The 22,518-nt window shown below is 38.6% G+C and overlaps 2 protein-coding genes across 4 annotated transcripts; one reads left to right on the top strand and one right to left on the bottom strand.

Moving 5' to 3' along the window:
• Positions 1 to 86: 86 nt before the first annotated feature.
• On the bottom strand, positions 87 to 22,178 carry si:dkey-10f21.4 (Transmembrane protein 56-B-like). Of its 3 annotated transcripts, none has more exons than XM_043223752.1 (7): positions 22,073 to 22,178; positions 2,844 to 3,010; positions 2,654 to 2,743; positions 2,450 to 2,508; positions 1,728 to 1,822; positions 1,559 to 1,632; positions 87 to 1,482 (listed from the first exon to the last, which is right to left on the bottom strand). In XM_043223752.1, the coding sequence occupies exons 2-7, from the start codon at positions 2,996 to 2,998 to the stop codon at positions 1,164 to 1,166; spliced, it is 792 nt and encodes a 263-aa protein (XP_043079687.1). In that variant the 5' UTR covers positions 2,999 to 3,010; positions 22,073 to 22,178; the 3' UTR covers positions 87 to 1,163. The 3 variants fall into 3 exon arrangements, with proteins under 3 accessions (XP_043079687.1, XP_043079683.1, XP_043079678.1); XM_043223748.1 differs by lacking the exon at positions 22,073 to 22,178 and adding an exon at positions 7,280 to 8,808; XM_043223743.1 differs by lacking the exon at positions 22,073 to 22,178 and adding an exon at positions 4,056 to 6,137.
• On the top strand, positions 6,466 to 14,369 carry cnn3b (calponin 3, acidic b). Its single transcript, XM_043223736.1, has 7 exons — positions 6,466 to 6,763; positions 11,615 to 11,736; positions 12,334 to 12,400; positions 12,516 to 12,653; positions 12,750 to 12,866; positions 12,995 to 13,141; positions 13,811 to 14,369. The coding sequence occupies exons 1-7, from the start codon at positions 6,707 to 6,709 to the stop codon at positions 14,156 to 14,158; spliced, it is 996 nt and encodes a 331-aa protein (XP_043079671.1). The 5' UTR covers positions 6,466 to 6,706; the 3' UTR covers positions 14,159 to 14,369.
• Positions 22,179 to 22,518: the final 340 nt, after the last annotated feature.

Genomic DNA, 22,518 nt, shown 5'->3' with positions numbered 1-22,518 from the left:
GAAATCCACATTTGTTCCACAACAGTTCAGGAGTCGTTATGTAAATGACTTTATTAATCCATTATTATTATTTTTTTATGGTTTATTCATACTGGGAAGTGACTGGCTTTTGTAATCGAGTATTTCACGCAGAAAAGTGAACTGTAAGTAAACGTTACACATGGTTCTCTTACAACCTCGTGCACTGTAACGTATTAAAACGAAGTTGTTTATTCAGATTAAAACATTATTGTAACGCCACAGAAACGCGCTTCTCCGGTCACACACATGAGCATTTTGACATCACAGAATTTGTAAAAATACATTCCAGTTGGAATAGCTCATACACCTTTTCGTTGTAGATTTTAACAGCGTACATAACTATTAAGTAAATAACGATAAATAACCTGAAAAGCCTTATCTTATTGTAGCTTATATAGGCTAATATTGTCACTAGTCCAAATCCAACCAACCACAAATTACAAGCAAAAAGCTTATACACGGCTGCATCAAGTTATAGATTTTCAGAAACACATATTGTATAACAGTGTGTCACCTGATATGTTTTTTCCATCTAGACATACATAATACTCTCCATACATAGTGTTCTCCATATATGCAATAATTACACGTAGACATGCATGGTTTCTTGAGTATAATATCCTGCCCTCCTGAACTGTAAAGTCAGGACCTTTTACCCATACATTTAACATTTCCCCTACATTTATAGTGGCCATGTCTTCTATTTGCATAACCCTATCCATATTGTAGTCAAAACATTGTTTATTGTGGTCTACAGGCACACACTGTGTATTTTTGTGGAAGTTCATATGTGCTGTTGCTTTGTTAATTGCATTCATAAAGGCAAGTTGGTTGATCATAATAGCAGCTTTATAATAAATAGTGCAACCACAACTGTCGTCCTGATTGTACGTGTGATCAGTCTCATGCCTCCTAATCACCTGATTTCTTAAAACGCAAAGGAGCGCCTGTGATTGAGTTCCTCCAGTTGAGCCCATATTTGAAGATGACATCATGTCTGTCATTATTAATACAATACAATAAATGGTTTCTCACACCTATGATGCCACAGCATTACAGCAGCAGAAACATATATGGCATCGGATGGAAGGAGATGGAAGTTTTGTGTGCTGATGTGTCACTTTTCTGTCTTTATCTCCATGTCACTCTGTCTTTCTGGTTTCCACGTTAGTTCCCGTTTTACTCGACCAAGCCGAGCGAAGGACTTTGAGACATCCGCGGATGATTCTGCGCATCCACATGATGTTCATGACATCCAAAGACACGCTGGAGATAACCCAGGCACCGCGGCCCCCCAGAGGTAACCGGTAGAAGTCATCCGTACCAAAGACCGAGTACATATGGCTGTAGTAGCCTGGAATGACTGCGATCCTCACCAAGAAGAATGTAAATGCCATGGCGACACCATTAACCAGACTTGGTTTGGAAAGTTTGTGGTAGCCCAGCATGTGAAAAAACCAACTGAAAGGCATCAAATATAATGCAATTAGCAAATGAGCAGTGAATGCTTTTGGATGGATTTTTTAGTCAAACTTACCGCTGGTTCACGAAAGGGGTGGAGAATTCTGAAAGCAGGCGGAAATTAGCAAAGTAAGGCAATATGCCTAGACTCTGCAGAAATAAAGAAAAGAAAAGAACACAAAATGACCTTGGAGAGCTTGAGGAAGTAATAGTTCACCAGACCAGCTGAAAAAAAAAAAACTTACCAGGACATAGTAGTATGCATAGAGAGCAGCAAAATGATGCATGACAAAATATTTTTCTCCAATAGACTCCCATGAAGTAAACATGAGCAGGAGATCTGAAAAAAAAAAAAATTATCCATCAATTTGAGGGTCACCTACATTAAATGTCCACATCTTAATATTTGCAATCAATAAACAAAAGTTTTTTTGAGTTTTTTTGTTGTTGTTACTACTAACTACTAATGAAAGAAGCATTAAAACAGTAGTCTTAAAATATTTTACTGTATAAATGAAATTATAAAATTTAATGACAAAACGCTAAATATGACTTTTAATAGTTAATACAGTGTTTTTCCTTTATTATGATATCACGACTTTATACTCACAAAATGAATATTCAGAAATAAATGATATACTTACCATTAAAGAGGTGTTTTGAATCAATGAACATATACATATATAAAAATATAAATGTATTTTATATAATAAATCATATATTAAATGCATTAAATTACCAAAAAGTAGTATCGCAAACAACGTATGTTTATAATATTCATATTGAAATATAAAATGCAATGAATTAGTTTTTTAGATTTTGGTGAAGAAATAATAATAACTGATTACTCCGAAGCCTAAATTAAAAAAACAAAATGCATTTTGTATTAAAAATGTATTCAAATCATGTGTATAAACTTCTGAATCAATGAATAGATATAGCATCACTTTCTTAGCCCTCCACCCACCTGAGATAAGGTAGCCTGAAGTAACGGCCACATTTAGCTTCACCAGTGTGGCATCTCCCCTGAAAACACAAATTAGAGGTTCGAGGTTGTGAGTCCACCAAAAAACATCAAGTCCAGACTGTACTTTCTACACAGAAGCCGCACTATGTTGCATAACAATTTGTGGCACCACATTTATAATGGATTGCGTCTTCGAATCCTCACCAGACTGGGTCTTTCTGAATAGGTTCATCAAAGATATATATGTAGAGACAGAAAAGTCCCACAACCAAGGCGTGTACTGTTGAGACGGCCCTTTGAGAAAGAGAGAGAGAAAACATACCAGTGAGAGCTTATAGATCTTCCAACTTTAGTGCATAATAAAACGCATGCTTTTAGAAGATGAATCTGACACCTGGAGTTCCACTCCGTCCTTTGTGTAGGGCTGAGCTTCAGGAAGCCTTTGCAGAGCTTCTCAGACACCAAAGGGCTACCTCTGTGGAACAGCCACTGGAAGCCCAAGAAGCTCCCTGTTACAACCACCAGCACCTGCAGGCTGAGAGGCTCCATGCCTGCTGAGCCCTAGAGAAAGAAAAAGACGAGAGCGAGACGGCGGCGAACGTTCAGCAATAACTCTCTCATTGACAAGCCCACCCCAGCCCGACACATAATGACCCCCCCCACCACCACCACCACCACAATGCACAGCACTCTTTAACAAAATCAAATGTTTCTTACACCAGACCGGTTGCAAGCATAAAAGCCCCAGTCATCACCTGAGCTGCCGCAGTACCTCTCTACTGCCAAGTCCCCCAGTATACAGAAGCATTTGCATATGTGCTGACACAGCCGCACAAGCACCCAGAGGTCAGCCGACTCAAACACGTCTCAGATTGCTCCATCCGTGATTTATAGGAGCCACGCGTGGCTTTTGTGCAGTCTGAAATGCATCCGAGTCCCAGAGATCTCGGCGTCCCGTAGGAAACAGCTGATCGTGTGGGTTTGTGCTGCATGCACTAACTTCTATGGGGAGCTCGTACATGTTACTCCGGCTATACATTTCTGCAGTATGGACACCGATCGAAACGAAACAGCAGGAAATCAATGCGTGTGATCAATGTGGCATTGTTATGGTCCACTGGGACACGACCACTCCCCTGCTTTGTCCTCGTACCCTTGAAAAAGGCATCAAGCTTCAGCGCTTTTAGTAACTGATAGCAGGAGGAAGTCAAGCCGGCGTGACCTTGTCAGATTTGAATTTCTCTGGAATGTACAGTTACATTATCTGAAGTGACTCACCAAAGAGGAACGAAACCAATTTGTCAAGGAGCCAACGGTATTTCTAAAATGCATTGCCAGGTGTATTTGACAACTAGATTTCAAAGAAAACTAGAAAAGAGGAGAAATGCAGTGTGCACGTACAATTAATATTGCACAGCAGGAGGGCCAAATAATCAGGTAACACAGCTATCTTTATCATTTTCTCTGTCAGATTCATTGTTTCGGGCAAATTAAATTTCTTTCGCAACAGCTCAATCTGTCCTGCTGCTTGGTGACTATGAAATGACTAAATGCGTCCTTAAAAAAAAAATAACGAAGTCAACATATATTGCATGATCGGACTTACCCGTTCCGTTATGAAAGACCCATGTTGAACTGGCCATGGAGAGCGTGCATGAACACGGCTGGACACGAGGGCAAACGCTGGGCTTTAAGAGATCTGTGAATCTCAGGTGTTCATCTAAGGATGGCAGAGAGATTGCAAATCCAACAGCTTTCTCTCTCTCTCCACTCTCCATATTAACTCAGTAAGTGCCTTTTTTCTCGTGTGCAGTTGCCCGGTGTAATTTTATATCTCTGAATCCTAAAGGAACCCTTATGGCATAGAGGAACCACTAGATGGAGTGAGACATCCAACCGGCTAACTTTTTTTCTTTTCACTGTAGCAAAAGAGCTTGCCTTAGACCGGGAGAGGATAGGGTGATAATGTCTGAAAAAGGACATTAGTAAATGAATGTTGTATATTTAGCAAGGGCAACCCTGTTGTCATCAATTTATCGAATCCTCAGCACGATCTTTAGCTTAAACCAGATCTATTACCAAACTAAATAAGCCCTACCCTAATTTAAAATAACTCTGAGTTACACTGCAGGGGTTTCTTATATTTAAAGGCATAATTGAAGCAGGTTTAGGGAAGAGCGGTTAGTCTTGCCCTGCAGCTTCAGGTAATAACATCCCATCCCCCTCTAATGCACGATTGTTGTTGTTGTTGAGTCCGTCTGCATGCTGTGCCTCAGGGATGAGGCAACAAGGCATTCCTGTTTGATGAACCATTCGCCCCAGAAGAGTTTTGCTCACGGAAAATAAAATGGATGTTGCATCTACATGTGTAGTTATAATAGAATATATTCTTCTCACTTTATCAGCTGTGGGTTATATAATAGGACAATGGAAACTAACAGCAAACTCAGAGCTTGCTGCAGAGGCTAAGTGACTTTAACAGACTCTGGTGACACAGGAAAGTGGGGACTTTTTATTACTGACAAAACATCCCTTTACACGTCTCGTTGAGTGAAATGTTACGCTTTTCGTGTGACCTGTTGATTTACTGAAAGACTGCAAACATATCCTTATAAGATATTACAACGAGTTTAAACATATTAATCTATTTATAACCATTGCCAAACGCTCTTCTCTTACAGTGAAAGCCCATTTCGGCCGCATGAAAAAATCGTAATCATAATTAATGACATAAAAGGCTGACATTACAAGATAAAAAATTCTGAAAGAAAATGTGATGGTCAAACTTACAAGTCATAACTGTGATATGAGATAAGTCGTACTTAAATGATAACATATTTGGTCATAATTATGAAGACTGAATAATAATAATAATATAATTATGATTTACCAAAGCATGTTTGGTTTGTTTTTTCTTATGTGAAAATGGGTTTCCATACAAATCCTATACTAATCCATATGCAAATATTAATAGTAAAGTATCACTCAAGGTAAACCGCAGTACTGTTTTGAAGTGAAAATAGGTCTTGTGCCTTTCCGGTCTTAAACCAAATGTCTGGGAACAATCACTTACAATGGCAAACACACTTGTTTTCCGACAGTTTCTTTGTTTGATCACTATAGTGATGGGCTAAACACAAGCCCACTATATCATTAGAATGCATGTTTTGACTCGTCTTTAATTAATTGCAAGTCTTCAAGCATGATGGTACTTTCCATTTTAATTATAAATTGAGGGGCTGAAAACAGTTTTATATGTCTGCACTGAGACAACATCTTTCTTCTTCAGAAGTGAAAGACATTTCAGATGATGATAACAGTAATTATAGGATAACAGGACGTGGCATTGAATGCGAAACCCAAAAATCACCAAGGAGGAATTCGAAAGGTTAGAGAAATTTGCTTAATATCTTGGATGAATTATTTCTGGCATTTTCTGGCCTTTATTGTTGTTTCCTGTTAATGGACAGCAGTGTCTTGGGACACAGAGGCTCAGGAAACACATGGCGAGGAGGCTGAAAAAGTAATAAAAATCAAGGCCTTGACCTCCAGATATTTTCACCACGTGTTAAACGTTCTAAATACGCAAATGCTGATTAGAAATTGAAAATAAATTATATTATGTTGTTTCGACCACGTTGTAGCACAAATAAAAAGTACTGTCATGAACAGTACCATTAAGTGTTTTTCTCTTTTTAAGGGTTTAATTCAACTTCTTGTTTTCTTGTATCATTAATGTGTATTTAGTAATTCTCTTTTGATAAATTTCGAAGGAATTCAAAATATCGCACTACGGTGAGGGCTTGGGTTATGAATATTAATAGAGACGGTCGACGTTGCTTGGTAACCTACCTCCTCACGCAATCTACTTAATATAAATAAGCCAAATTTCCGTCTATCCGTTTCACTAGCGCCACAAACTCACGTCTGCATTCTAGCCAATCAGAAAGCTATATCAACCTCGCGTCACGCAAAGTCATTAATATTCATAACGTAGCCTTCGCCGCAGTAGGATTCGTAAACTCGCTCAACCTCGGCGGACCTTCTGCTGCTCTCTAATTACTTTGCCGAACAGAAAAGAGTTCAGTGCATCCGCTCAGCTGGGGCAATCGGCAGTCATATTTGACTAGCCTAAACTCATACATCTGTTGTCTTTTTTTTTCCCCAAGTCGCGCAAAGCTTCTTTTCTCGAACGAGAGGAGCCAAATTATTAACCGATTATTTCTTTGGTGTGGATCGAGGAGAAAATAAAAGACAATGACTCAGTTCAACAAGGGCCCCGCATACGGTTTATCTGCTGAAGTGAGAAGCAAGGTAAGGTTTAAATGGTTTGTGTACAGTCTTCATACTTTAACTACAGTTAAACGACCAAATGGCGTTTATGTTTCTTTGCGTTGCACTGAAACGCGCGGATTCAAATGCATAAAAGCGTAACTGTCTCACTTTAGAATGACAAAACCCCCGCGTATTATAGCACTGAACGTATTTCTGATGGCCGCATTAGCTGTTTATGTATGTTTTCAGAGAAAGCCGTAGTTCTCTTTGCACCTGTGATTTGATACTACCGAATCTGGTTTTAGGGTCGATGCATCTTTTAGCTTTACTACTCCTGTATTGCATGTTAAAGACGAAGGCTTGTGCTTCGGGGCGTAGAAAGTGGGAGACAATCAGTGCTTCATGTTGCACTAACCGACTAATCAATGAATGAAACTTTTCTCTTTTTTTATGCGCTCGGGGTTTTTCGCTTTTCACGCCATATTGAGATGCTGCGAGTCTTCTTCAAGGCACAAAACCTGCCGTTTTTTCCCCCCCACTGCAAATGAAGTTTACCGTGCGTTATTCTGATGGATAAAGCTTGCCTGCAGCCTGGTGTGTCGGTGGGTCATGGGGTCTTTTGTTGAGTTCTGGGTGGAGCTCCAGTTTTACAGAAAGCGGCGAGGCTGCCGCTCTCTGTAGAAATCCTCAAAGAACACCAGTAAAACCAATTAAACAGTGACATTATCAGCCTAAATAGGCGACAGTGCGTGTATAATAAAGTTGTAGCGGTGTGATTTGTTCTGCTGCCCGTGGAGACGCGTTATGGAAACTTTAGTCGAGTGATGAGGCGCGTGCAGCATCTGTGATTTTAAAACGGAGTGTCGTTTTTAAAGGACGATATTTAAACTACTATGGCCGTATAACTGAATTTGACCTACTTTGTTAGTTAAAACCGCTGTAGTACACGCGAAAACGGGGGTTTCTCAGGAAAAGTGGGTTCAAATGTCAAACTAAATCACACCAAAGCCTTTTCCGCTAATCACAATGCAGTGTTTACCATCTTCAGTGACTGATGCTAATATTTTTGTAGTTTCTTCATGCTAAGGTTTCATTCTGTGCCTTATTATTACATCAAAAGTCTGTAAAATGTGCAGGCCCCAAACATACCCTAAAGTTCCATAAAGTTTTTATTTTTATTGCCATATGTTGTCTCCATGCAAACTGACCTATAGGCTACTAATGAGAGTCCAGCTAGCGCACATGAGATGAACGGACTTAGACATCAATTCTACATTCACACGTCTGGGCTTGAACCTGCAGCCTTTTTATAAGCCAAGATCCTTTAACCATTTTGGGCTACAAGCTTCCTCGTAGTCTTAATAGCTTATTGCATCGAAAAGCAAGCAGAAAACGCATCCGTCTAGTGTCTGCGGTCGGTCGTTTTAAGTCTATTCAGCAGGATTCCCATCTATGTATCTCATTATGAATGTGTGTAAGAGAAAGCGAGAGTGAGCGTGTTTAGTCGGAACGAGTGGGAGGGTGGATAAACAATGTAAACCACAGTGGGGTGATGCTTTCTTGAATCCTGTGCCATGTGCAGAGGTGTGAAGACACTTAACCCCAGCTGACTTTCATTAGCATTTCAACTGGGCCATGCAAACATCTGAAGAGAGTATACTGTAGGGCACTCTATTACTGATGCTATATTTTGTTTGTTTCGAAGGTAGTTTACTTAAAGTCATATTTAATACTTGACAGGCCTTCTTGATTGTATGATTTGACTGCCTTGGTAGGAATGTCTCTGATTTTGTTCCACTTTTCATTTAATGTTTGTTAACTTTTGAAATCCCAATTTACTAATTTGCAGTCATGTTTTAATTGAAATATGTAGAATATGTTGTACAGTGCATAAACTCTTTATATTAAGAGTGACTCATTGGATGGAGTTGTTTCATAATGAGAGGAGAAAGAGAGACATGAAATTACCACTAATACATGTGGTGTTTAAGTTTTTGGAAAAGTATCTTAAGCTCACAATCCAGCCTTAATTTGATCAAAAATACAATAAATGACAATATTGTAAAATACTACTGTGATTTTAAAATAGCTTTTTTTTTTAATTAATTTATTCCTGTGACACAGACATTTTCAGCATCATTACTCCAGTCTTCAGTGTCACGTAATTTTTTATAAATCCTAATATGCTGATTTGCTGCTCAATAAATATTTATTATTCTTATCAATGATGAAAACAGTTGCGCTGCTTAATATTTACTTCCTAATAAACTTGACTTCCAGTGATTGAAAAAGTAGGGGACTAGTCCTTTAAAACAGTTGTTACGCAAGCATATCTTGTAGTCTGTATATACATCTGAGACCTCTGTGCCAAATGATTTGGTCTGCTAGACATTTCCAGAGCAACAGGGTGATTAATTGATCAGCCGAAACAGCTGTGCTGTTCTCCAAGTCCTCTCACGGCATTAGCTCTTTTAAGATATCTTTCCTCTATCAACTGTTTCACTGGATTTTAGACAGGATCCTTTCCCTCTGTATAGCTCTGGCTGAATTCCTTGTGTGCTTCCTGCAAGTGTTCCTTTTTTTTGTGGCCCCCACATGATTTTATCCATGAGTCCAGTAGATCTCCAACATGTTGCTCTCATATGGCCAAATACAGATGTTCTCCCTGTTTTCTCTGTCTTCAGGAAGTTCACACTCTGCTCTGGGCCTGAAAATGTACCAGTGCACTCCTACATGTTGTTTTTTTTTTTTTCTTCCTTTTTCTTAAATGCTCGAGTACACATTCAGGAACACAAGCTCTATTGTGCAGAACATTTAAGTGGACAGTTGGATGCGAAGACACCGCCAATGTTCTAGTTACAAAGCATTCAGAGATGTTTGCGAGGGATTCATGGGAGATTTGATTGTGCTCATCAACCTAAGCTGCTGCATGTGGTTTTTAAACCTTCTTTTGGGCCTCCACACTTGCAAATATCTTGTTTTTCCAGCAATTACTCTTTGGTGAATACTGTATACTGTTGCTTTAAAGTCATTTCTGTTTTGCATTGTTCTGGTGCTTAAGTCCTCTGAAAATACTTAAATATTATCAGAAGTTGAGAAGTTATGGGACGGGGTGCACCCCGTAAGAAGTATAAGAAGTTATAAATACAATTTATACACATATTTGGAAATAATTTTAGATTTGATTGATTGGAAAGTGTTGCTATGAAAGGTACATGTTGTCCGTCGGTAAAGTGAGTTGGTATTTGTTGTAAAGTGAGATGGGAGGAATACAGATCGACTGTTTCCAGCTTTGTCCTGGTGAGGGTTGTTTTCAGCATTTGTTATGGGTTGTGTTATGCTGTAGCGTTGAAGGATGTCCACATTGTTAACTGTGACACCTGAGGCTGTGTGTGATAAGCGATGATTATCGCTCTCCGCTTTTTTGTGTTTATGGGGATTTTACAATAGCGCTTTAATAATGGGGTATATGGTCTCAATTCAAGTTCTGCTAGTCATCCATCTGTTGTTCAATTATATCTACCAGGAGACTTAATAAAGAATGATGGCTGTGCTCACAGTGACACGTGGAACGCCCTCCCTTTTCCTGTTGTCCTAATGTTGACAGACAGCTGAAGTAAAAGATGAAAATCCCTCGTTTTCTTTTTAAGAAGGTATAAATCTTTATTTGAAGATCCTGCCATTTATATTTGATTTGTTGTTTTCAGATCTAGACGTAAAAAGCTTAATTGCCGAAATCCCAGTAAAGAATTCCTAGCAATTTACCAATTAGGGAAATCGCTGTTGCCATGGATATGAAGGCAAAAGAGCTTTGATGCAACCAAATAATTTTATTATTTATTAAAATCAATGGTGGTGTTACCGTTCTGCAGTAAAAAATCTTTTTGCACTTTTAAAGTGTTATATTTACTATAAAACAAAGTTTGTAATGTTAAAGTTGATTGGTTTGGTTCTTGGCGTTGAACTGTTTATTTAAAGAATCAATTGAAATGCGTGCGGAGAAAATGAATGAGGAAAATGCCTCTCGAAATGAGGGGCCACTGTTATGCTCTATTTGTCCACTATAATGAAGAATTTTTAAAAGGGCCAGTCAAAGCTTTACGCCTTTTGAAAGTGCGTTTTTAATGAATGTTAAGGGTTAGGCTATAAAGTTGTTATACAAAGGAAACTTTCCAATTGTCATAGATTTCTTAAAGGAGACAACAGAATTGTCTGTAAAAACAGACATGCTCTAACCTGACTCGTCTTTGGATAATCAGCATGTCATTCAGCCTATCCTCATTTGTTCGGTTGATGGAATATGTTTTACAACTCATTTACAATTGATTCAAGACCAGACCTGTGGATGGAAGTTAACCTTAAAGCGACAATAAGAAGTAAGGACTAGCTTTATAACAAGAAGTGGCTTGATTTAATTTCTACATTATTTTTTATTTATACGTTATGTAAACATATCTATTTACACGTTGTTAGACGTTTTTTGCGGGCAAGATGAGCTCTTTCAATATTTTTGTTTGCTGAATGGCCGTAATGGGGTCTGACAGGTGTCTGGATCTGCTTCTGAAGCCAGAGTTCACGGATGGGGCAATGCAGTGTAATTTCCTGTCCATCTTACTGCACTTGGCTCTAGTCTTGCACAAAATTACCCAGAGATGAAGAGGAGATTGTTTCCAAAGCTAACCTTAAAAACATGACGGCACCTGCTTGCTCAAAACCCCTTTGTTTTGAAAGCTGATGAATTCATGAATTGAAACACCGCACACGTTTCCATGTGAGCTGAATGCACATGACCTCGGTTCCAGACCGTTATAGGTTCACCGGTGAACGTTACATATGGAGGAGGTATTTGAAAAAGCAAGATTTTTCAGTCTCTCTTTCTGGTCCCTCTAGATTGCTCAGAAGTACGACCTGCAGAAGGAGGAGGAGCTGAGGTACTGGATCGAGGATGTAACTGGCATGCCAATCGGAGAAAATTTCCAGATGGGGTTGAAGGATGGCGTCATACTGTGCGAGTGAGTCTATGAGCGAGACGTGTGTTTCAGCTTGATTAGAAGCTCAAAACATTGGATCCCAGATGGCTGAGTGTTTGTTTGGCTCTAAATAATGACTTTCAGCCCACCTGTAACCTTTTGTCTTGTTTATTGTAACCCGACAACATACTAAAATGTGGGTGATTTTAATATTCAGGCATGCGGCCCCCAAAAAAACAACAACAAAGACGTTCTGCCAGGCTTAAACCATGTGGTGTTGATATTATAACCACCTAGTTTGGCGTCCACACCTTCCTTTGTTTGCTGTTGCCCTTAAGAAATCTTTCCACAGTGTTCCTTTTCAGTCTTTAATGAGAAGAAATGATGTGATCTTGGTATACACCCACCTTTCAAAAGATTAAATATTTTAGTTTTAAATATTTAAGTTGCTTATGCTTAAATGATGCATTTCTATCATCAAAAAATACAGTAAAAACTGTTATATTGTTTACATTTCAAATAAAGTTTTTGAAAAAAATCTAATAAATGTTTTTATACATTAAAAAAAATTTACTGACCATTAAGGGTTAAGTAAGTTGAGTCTCTCCTAGAAGATGTAATATTTGATCTTTCTCATAGGCTCATTAATAAACTACAGCCTGGGTCCATTAAGAAAATCAACCACTCCAAACTTAACTGGCACAAGGTAAGGCAGACTTGTTTATGTATTACATTGTCCCAATCTCTTCCTCTTTTTAAGTTTTTTTTTTATCTAATGTGAAAATATGATAGCAAAACCACTTGTCTTCTTTTCACTGAAGCTTGAGAACCTGGGCAACTTCATTAAAGCCATTCTTGCTTATGGCCTGAAGCCTAATGACATCTTTGAGGCCAACGATCTGTTTGAGAACGGGAACATGACTCAAGTCCAGACCACACTTCTTGCTCTGGCCAGCATGGTAAGTTTTGTGCAGAACGCCTTGGATGGAGATTATGATTAAAAATTGGATTTGGAGTTTCTGATAATGCCACTTTCATTGCTTTCATTCAAAAAGGCAAAAACCAAAGGTATGGACACAAAAGTGGGCATTGGTATAAAGTATGCAGACAAACAAACCCGAAACTTCGATGATGAGAAATTGAAGGCTGGTCAGTGTGTGATTGGACTGCAGGTGAGGAATGTCCTGTGTGTTGTTGCTTTGGAAATCTTTTAAAACCATTTTTCTTGGGATGTCTTTAGTAAGATTCCCTTGCTCATGTTTGGAAACTGATATACATTGGTTGTTTTCTCAATGTCTAGATGGGAACAAATAAATGCGCTAGTCAGGCTGGGATGACCGCTTATGGCACTAGGAGACATCTGTATGATCCAAAGACTCAAGCAGACAAGCCTTTTGACCAAACCACGATCAGCCTGCAGATGGGCACTAATAAAGGAGCAAGTCAGGTGAGTGTGTATTTAACAGAGTAGTTCACGTGAAAATTTGACGACTTAGGAGCGAACTTTCTCTCCTGAAAGTCCAGGTACCTAAAACTTAAATCTTAAAAGGTCATAAAAGCTTTGTAATTCAAATCGAGCGGTATCCTCAAAAGCCTTACCAAGAGATACAATTGCTTTTATATTATAAACAGATTTAATTTAAATTGAGTAACCTTTTAAAAGTAACAGATACCTTTGTACGGTGACAAATTACAATCATCTGAATAGGAATCCATGCAGTCATTAATTTCACATGAGGAACATCTGAGGTGAAACATTTCCCCCATTCGTATTTCACATTGGATTCAAGTTTGTTGAACTTAGCCTTTTAACAAATTTGCCAGTTTAAAGCAAGTGGAAGTGACATCCTACACTATTGCAAAAGGACCTACTTTGACCACAAAAAGAGTAAAGTGACCAGGCCATTGGTCATGGCTGTTCTATCCTGCTCCTGGAAGGCCAGCTCCGAATAGACTTGCGTAGACGTTTCTAGTGGTGATTGGTTGGCTGTTCTTGGTGTGTTTTAATTGGGATGAAACGAAACTGCGAGACATCGTCCATCTAGGAAGCACTATTGGACACCACTTGCCTTACGACATTGGATTCCAAACTAGTTTTCTCTTTATTCTTCCTCAGGCTGGCATGTTGGCCCCTGGCACCAGGAGGGATATTTTTGACCAGAAAGTGGCTGTCCAGCCATTGGACAACTCCACCATCTCACTGCAGATGGGCACTAACAAGGTGGCGTCTCAGAAGGGCATGAGCGTGTATGGGCTGGGCAGACAGATATACGACCCCAAATACTGCGCCTCCCCCACCGAACCCACCATCCACAGCAACGGCAGCCTGGGCACCGGCACCAACGGCTCTGAGATCAGCGACAGCGACTACCAGGCTGAATACCAAGGAGAATATCAGGACGAGTACCAAGCAGACTACCACGATGAATACAGAGCTCACTATGACCACGGCATTGACTATTAAACCGCAAGCTTACAGCACAGATGAATATTTTTGGATCTTCACATAAACAGAGCGAGTTGTTTTTTCTCTCGCTAGCCTTTTTTATATGACAAGAAACAGATGTTAAGAGGAGCAGGGTTTTTTTGTATCAGTGTTCTTCTGATAATACAGTATTTTATTAGCTAGTTAGACAACGGACTATAATCTATAGTATTGTTTTTGTCCTTTTTTTTTTTTTTTTTTTTTAAAAGGTTGACCCTTTTTAAAAGTCAAGATGGATTAGAGAAGTGTTTGTCAAATGTCATGGAATATTAACCTTTTTTTTTAAGTATATTTTTTACTTCCTGCTTTTTAAATCATTTGACCAAACAATTGTGCCATAGGCCCTTGTATATGTTTAGTTCAACTGATAACTTTTTGATCAATCCCCCTCTTCTCAACTGTCTTGTATTTATTGCCAGTTATACTCAATAGAGACCTCAGTCCTGTTGAATGGCTCTTTTTTTTTTTTTTTAATAAAGTTTTTAATTTTTCCAGTCGAGTCTGTTGTCATTCTGATTAAATCAAGAAGTCTTTCAGGTTTTCTTTCACTTCAATTTTTTTTATCGGATGAATTTGCCATCTCAGACCAGTCAGGATGCCTGGAGGACAAGGACTGGCCAGTGTAAAGGGTTCGTGAGAAAAGCGGCAAACCCCCACCTCTTCCCGCAAACACCCTGACGGGGAATAATCCCTGCTTTGTGTGCCTGTGGAATTTGGCTCTGATAATGCAGCACTCAATTAGACAGTCTGACAGAACAGCACAGGTTTCCCCTAGCAACGTTCCCTTTGTATCAAATGTGACTCCACATAAGCGGTTCCTAAGCTGCTACCTGCTTTTGGAAGAGTTTGAGCGTTAGAGAAAAAGTTAGTGGCTTTCCAAATGTGTGCTATTTCTACTAAAATGTACAGCTGCTGTGCTCCATGTTCTTAAAGAGAGGTTTTTAAAATTCTCAAGTTTAAGACAAGTTCTTAAAGAGCTTTTTCAAAACTGAAAATCCTTTGACAGATTTCTGTGAAATAGTTTTTCCCCAATTGTTCCTCAAAATACCATCATGAGCATTCCACAGAAAAAAACAACAGTCCTGGACCATGAGGGTGAGCCTTGGGGTATGTTGCTTTGTTGACAAATCACATGTTCGTATCCTGGTTTTAGTGTACAACCTTCAAGTCCTAAATAATGAGTAATCTGGGTAAAGATAGTAGACTTAGCAAAGGCCATTTTTCTGTTATTCTTAATGCACTTGTTAATAGGTAGATGCATCAAAATGCACTTAAATATATATTTTTGTACTCTCACCATAGTAATGCATCCCTCCTCACAAACATTGTACCTTTGTGTTACCCCAAGTGTTCTCTCAAAATGTTTACATTCTCTCCTAAAACTCGCAATCGCATTTACCCAAGAATGTTTGTTTCCCTGCCACCTCGTATTTTTACGTTAAAAAAAAAAAGTGAGTACATGTAAAGTTATAGGGGAGACAAGATTTTGCAGGAGAATGCGGTTTCTCTGGGGCATGCAAATATTTTAAGAGAGAACGCAAAAGAATTAATTCAATTTTACAATTTTGTCTTCGTGGGGTCTTTATAATATACTGACCCGAGAGGTTAGAATTGACTGGCGTAAGACGACTCAAGCCTAAAATCATACCCTCTTACATTTTCACCATATTATTTGAGTTGTTATGAGTCATATGAGAGTGCATTGTATGTTGTTATTTACTCCCATTTTAATAAATTGATTGTAGCAAACAAACTGCTGAGATTTCAAATGAATATGAAGAATGAACTTCAGAAATAATATAAAGCGGCCTTGCAGTCTGAAGACTTAAACAGAACTCTTTCTGTAGTGTATATGGAAAAGTATTTAGCAGAAAAAGACAGTCATTTCTTTAGCTTTCATCAGGGATTTTTGCATTTACGCTGGCTTTTGTGCTATGAAACAAGAAGCAGATAAATGATATAAAGGAAAAACTAAGGTATGAGCTCATGTATGCCTGAAAAAAAAAATGGGTCTCAAAGAAAGCACTATCATTTTGCTCCACAAACCACGAGATCGGTCTGTAAAAACACTGAAGTAACTTGAAACTTGAAATATTTTAATGCCTGTGGCATGAGCTGCTCCTCTTTGGTTACAAAGGCTGGACTGTACATCTGCCAAGCATTCTCCAATCTCCAACCCTTTTGAGTCGTCGTCTCATTCAGGCTTTACACACAGTATGTGAGTACTTTACATCACAGCAGGCCTGGCTTCAAGTATATGAGGTTGGATTGGGTTTTTTGATTAGTTCTTTCCACTCGAGGCCCAAAGAGAGTTCCTTTCAGCGTTCAGCTGGACACTACAGCTGCCGAGGGGCCAAGGCTGGAAATTATTTGTCACTCTTCTGTCTCTATGTCCCCTCACTGCTTACTGTGATGGTTTGTACTCCGGACAGATACCACTGACAGTTGAAGATTTTGGCTTATCAGATAGGATTTCTGTGAGTGCATGAAAGCTTCCACTGTCCCTTTAAAGTTTGCTTGAAACTATAATGCTTCAGTTGGTGACCTTTAGCCTGTCCGGTCAGATGTTAGCTGTGGGAAAAGTACGCTGGACTTGATGCCAAGAGCTTGTCCTTGTCTTTTACTCTTATTTACAACATCTCTGTGTGGCTCGCTTCCTGTAAACCCGTTTCTATTATATTAATGTCACTAGATGGAGGTCCAAAAAATTTTTTCTACAGATTTCCTAAACATTCCACTTATCCTCCATTGGTCAAACAAAAAGATTGCCCCACCCACCCTAAATCCAACTATTTTGTTGGGCTGGAGTCGGATTAAACACTGTAATAAACAAAGCAATGCTTTAAAAGTGTTGTTTGGGGAAATCGGCCAAAAACATCGTCGTGCTCAAAAGTTGAACCTCAAATAAAAACATTGTGGCTTTTAGCCCGTGTACTCCCTCTCAAAACATTTGGGTACGCTATGCTGACCAATGCTGTATTTGTCTTAACAAAAAATACGGTAAAACAGTAAATTGTGAAATATTATTCTTTAAAGCAACCTTTTGTATTTCGGTATACTTTGAAGTGTAATTTATTCCTGTGACGGCAAAGCAGCCATTAACCCGTTCTTCAGTGTCACGTGATCCTTCAGAAATCGTTCTAAACATGGCCTGCTCAAGAAACATTTGGGTTATTATCAAACGAAAAAGAGATATTTACATCATAAATGTATTTACTGTAACTTTTAATCAACTGAACGCATCCTCGTATGTCTTATCTGGCTGTTTTATATGCATGAATTCCTTTCTTCGCAATCTCTTCAGTATATCGTCTGTTTGCTTTAATTGTGGAGATGGGAATCTGCAGAGACACCTGCTGACCAGTCGCGGGATTACACCCTCTTGAGTGTCCTGTCTTCAGACACGTTATCCATAGAGCAAACTACTTTAATCCCTGAATATTTGAAAACGATTTAAGTTTTTTGTTTATTTATGGTCCTATCACAACTTATTAAAATAAGCTCAGCAATAATTAGCTTGAACATATACATAACAACCAAAAGATGGCGCTCACATAGCAAGGTACAAACACGGTCTATGAAAGAATTCGTCTTAACACAAAGAGACAACCAACAGGACGATTTCCAGCTGCTCAGGGAAGGTAAAAACCACTAATAACATTGAACTTATCAGTAAAGTAACGCAGGACCGCTGATAACTGTGAGAATAACCAGTCGTGAACATTCCGGCCTAAACGGGATTTCATCACTTCAGAATGAGAAAACACAGCAAATATATCTGCTCTGCACAATACCAGCTCTGTTCAGGGAGACCTATAGTGAACCAGGGCATGCAGATCACGTGTTTACGGATCTTGAAAGCTTCCTTTGAATAAATCTTTACTAAATATAGGTACAGCAGATGATTACACAAACTTTGAAAGTTATATTCCAGCATTTTAATCTTGTTCATAACAAAATGCTTGTCCAAGCTGCATGCTTCTACATTCAATGAAAGTGAATAGAGGCTACGTTTTTCTGTGATGACACAATTAAACAATTAAACTATATATATATGAAAAAATTATAATTGCTCATATATATATATATATATATATATATATATGTGTGTGTGTGTGTGTGTGTGTGTGTGTGTGTATCTATCTACATATGTTATATGTATATATATATATATATATATATATATATATATATATATATATATATATATATATATATATATATAACATATGTAGATAGATACACACACACACACATATATATATGTGTGTGTGTGTGTGTGTGTGTATCTACATATCTACATATGTTATATATATATATATATATATATATATATATATATATATATATATATATATATATATATATATATATATATATATATATATATATATATATATTAGCTTTGTAGAACTTCACACCCTCTAGTCAACATCACGCTTGTTTTAGTATCATTGAGTTACTGTATGTTTTTTATTAATATTTTAAATAATTTTGTTTTTGTCATTTTTATTATCATTTATTATCATTGCTATTATTTTTGTATTATTATTATTTAAACTCTTTAGTGCATCCAGATAAAATCAATGAAAATGAGAAATGTTGCTTGAAAGAAACGTCATGATCTCTCCCTTCAGAAATAAACCTCTCCCACAGTAAAAAAAAAAACATCTAAATTTACATTTCTAATTCTGCTGAAACATAATTTATAATTTCTCATCTTAATCGGTCAGGAGATGCACTGCACATACTGTACATTCCGAGAAACCCAATGATATCATATTGTGTCAAATCCATATATTCATCCTTTCTTAACGCAAATCCTTTTTTAAAGGAAAGACTGTCATCTCATCCCTCAACCCATGAGCATTATAACTGTAACTTCATTAATCAGGGCTGTCTATTAACCACAATCTGCGTGACATTTGTGTGAAAAGTCACAACTAGGGGAAGTGGCTGATCACAAGTGTTACTAGAACTAGGAAGTATGATCACATTAGCCCGGTTCTGTCAACACTGCACTGGCTCCCTATCAAACATCGAATAGATTTTAAAATCTTATTAATTACCTATAAAGCCCCGAATGGTTTATCTCCTCAATACTTGAGCGAGCTCTTATCACATTATAGTCCTGCACGTCCGCTGCGTTCTCAAAACTCTGGCCATTTGATAATACCTAGAATATCAAAATCAACTGCGGGCGGCAGATCATTTTCCTATCTAGCACCTAAACTCTGGAACAATCTCCCTAACTCTGTTCGGGAAGCAGACACACTCTGCCAGTTTAAATCTAGATTAAAGACACATCTTTTTAACTTAGCTTACACATAGCACACCAACACACCTTTTATTATTCAAATCCGTTAAAGGATTTTTAGGCTGCATTACTTAGATTTGCTGGAACCGGGAACACTACTCCTACAATACGATGTACTTGTGACATCGTAAAAAGAATGGCATCTACGCTAATATTAGTCCTGTCTCTTTCTCAATCTGTTTTCAGTTTGTATCCAGACTAGATGGTGGATCAGCACACAGAGATTATGTTCATCAGAGACCAGAACACCTAGATGCGCCCGTCGACAGATCACCAGATCCTGATGCACACACACACACACACACACACACACACACACACTAAGTCATTTACACTACCTGACACAGCTGCGTTTAAAATTGAACTGGAAGTTAAGTGCTGGGCGTCCGGTCAGAGGAGAACTGACCCCAACTGAGTCTGGTTTCTCCCAAGGTTTTTTTTTTCTCCATTCTGTATGCATGGGGTTTTGTTTCCTTGCCGCTGTCGCCTCTGGCTTGCTTGGTTGGGGACACTTAACTTCTAGTGACTATCGTTGAATTGACTACAGAGACCGTCTCTGCATTTAATAAGAAATTGGTCACCCTCGTCACTATACATCCCTGTCATTATACTGTACAGTGCTTTGATGCAACCTGTGTTGTTAAAAGCGCTATATAAATAAAAATGATTGATTGATTGATTGAAGTGTTATACACACTCATACACATGCGTTACAAAATGCAAACTGCACAACATATTTTTTACGGTAACAAAGTGTGAATAAGCGAGTGGTTTGGACTCATCTGAATGTTGACTTCTACATTATCACTTAGAATCAGCAGGAATGTTGTAGAATGCGGAGGTTGAACCGATTCTTTAGTGACTCCCCCCCCCTCACGAGCTGTTGCATAACCGTGCCGAGAACAGTTTAGCAGGTTCATAGGAATACAGAAAAATACATTTGAGAGGAAAATATTTCTGCCCTTCAATGTTCTGCATTTCTTTTCCTATTTAAAGATCGGTCCCTTGAGCAAACGGATCATAGCGTTTGTAAAACGGGAATGGTTCCCAGTCTGCAGGGGTGTGATCGATGCAATGAGAGCATGGGAAACTCAGAAAGGGACTTTCTTAGATGTCTATATTTCTGTATGTTTGTTTTCATCATTCTGGCCAGGACAGATGTTTCTACTACCCTTTTCCAAATAGTTGAATTGTTAACTATTTTAAATGTAAATGAGCACGGTTTCTCATATTACTATTATAAACCAGTGGATTTTCATTTCCAAAAAACTGGAGACTTACTGGAACCAAGCTGAATGATTGGTGATAACGCTAGTAAAAGCTTGTACATGGTGAGCGATAAAAACGATTTATTTGCGAGTGATTAAGACTCTTCAGAACCACTTTGCAGAGACTTTTACCGGAACGTTGTGTTTTGTTTATTCAACAAAATCATTCATCCACCCATCTTTCGGTCTTTTAGTCTCTTCATTCATCCATTTATGCATATTTCAATCAATCATTCACCCATCTCTTCTTCGGTCTTTGAATCTATTTATCCATTCATTCGTCCATACTTCAATCCATCTACCCATCCATCTATCCATCAATCGTTTCTACCCATCTATCATGTCATTTTTGCCTCATTTATCTTATTATCCTTATATCCATCCATCTTTCAGTCCATCCTTTCTATCCATTCAACCAACCAACCATCCTTTCATCCTTCATCCTCCATCCACACATCCATTCATATTTTAATCCATCTTTTCATCCATCTGCCAATCTATCCATCCATCCATTCGTCACTCTTTTCACCATCCATCCATCTGTCAATCTCTTCATCCTCCAACCATCCTTTAACCTTTCAATCCATTATCCATCCACCCATCCATCCATCTTTCAGTCCATACTTTATATCCATCTGTCAATCTTTCCATCATCCACCCGTTAGTCAATATTTACATAATATTTACATATTTTAATCCATCCTTTCATCCATCTATCCATCTGCCAATCTATCCATTCATCCATTTGTCAATCCATTCGTCACTCTTTTCAAAATCCATCCATCTATCAATCTTTTCATCCTTCAACCATCCTTTAACCTTTCAGTCCATCCTTTCAATCAATCAATCAATCTTTTCATTATTGATCCACCCATCCACCTGAATTACGGTGCTATGCTCTGCTAAGCTAAATTCACTTGTGGAAATGAAAGGCATTCTCATTTCAATTCTGAATGACACACAACCCTGATGAAGCCTCTTACTAACCATGTTTTATCATACACTGGACAGCTAAATGACGTAAAGATTGTAGACAGTCACCAGCCGTCTGTAACCCTATCCAGAGGAAAGAACACTTTGTGGAGAACAGACCGACACTGCTGACAGGTATATTCAGTAATATCCTGGAGCCAGCAGAGGACAGACAAACGCTCAGCGTCTCTGAATTTGAACTAATGCTCCGGCCACATGTTCACCGTTTCCTGTTATATTAAAGGCAGACCTACAGCCATTACGATGAGCCTGTAACAATGGCTCGAAACAGGGATGGGGATACTTCGTATTAGTCTGATCAGATCAGATACTCACGTGACCTTTGTAGTGTGTTTATACTGGATAGGAAGCCGACTTGCTGGAGTCTGGGAGACATCTGGGATTTCTAGAGCTGGGTTGTAGTAATTTTCTCCCTCCACAGTTAAATTCCTCTGCATAGAAGGGTGTTTTAGCAGGCCTGTCTCCTGGGGTGGGATTGGGAGGGGGAGTGTCAGAGGGTGTCTGAGAATGTTCTGTTGAGCTGTCATAGGAGCGCTCTGTTGAGACAAACTCACAGCGTGAAATTACACAATAGAAATGGATCTCTTTTTTCACTCAGTTTAACATTAGACTTTGTCGATCAACTTCCTTAGGCAGTTGACAAAAGGACACAGCAGAAGGACATGCAGTGGAGGGTTGAGTAACATACAGCTTTCTAAACATAGCATTTAGTCAGGCCTTTCATTTGGCCTGTCATCACCACAGACTTGATTAGAAACATT

Source organism: Puntigrus tetrazona, chromosome 2, assembly GCF_018831695.1.
Source record: "Puntigrus tetrazona isolate hp1 chromosome 2, ASM1883169v1, whole genome shotgun sequence".
NCBI lineage: Eukaryota > Metazoa > Chordata > Actinopteri > Cypriniformes > Cyprinidae > Puntigrus > Puntigrus tetrazona.
The sequence above is the reverse complement of the archived record's forward strand: the minus strand, read 5'-3'. Positions and strand labels throughout refer to the sequence as shown.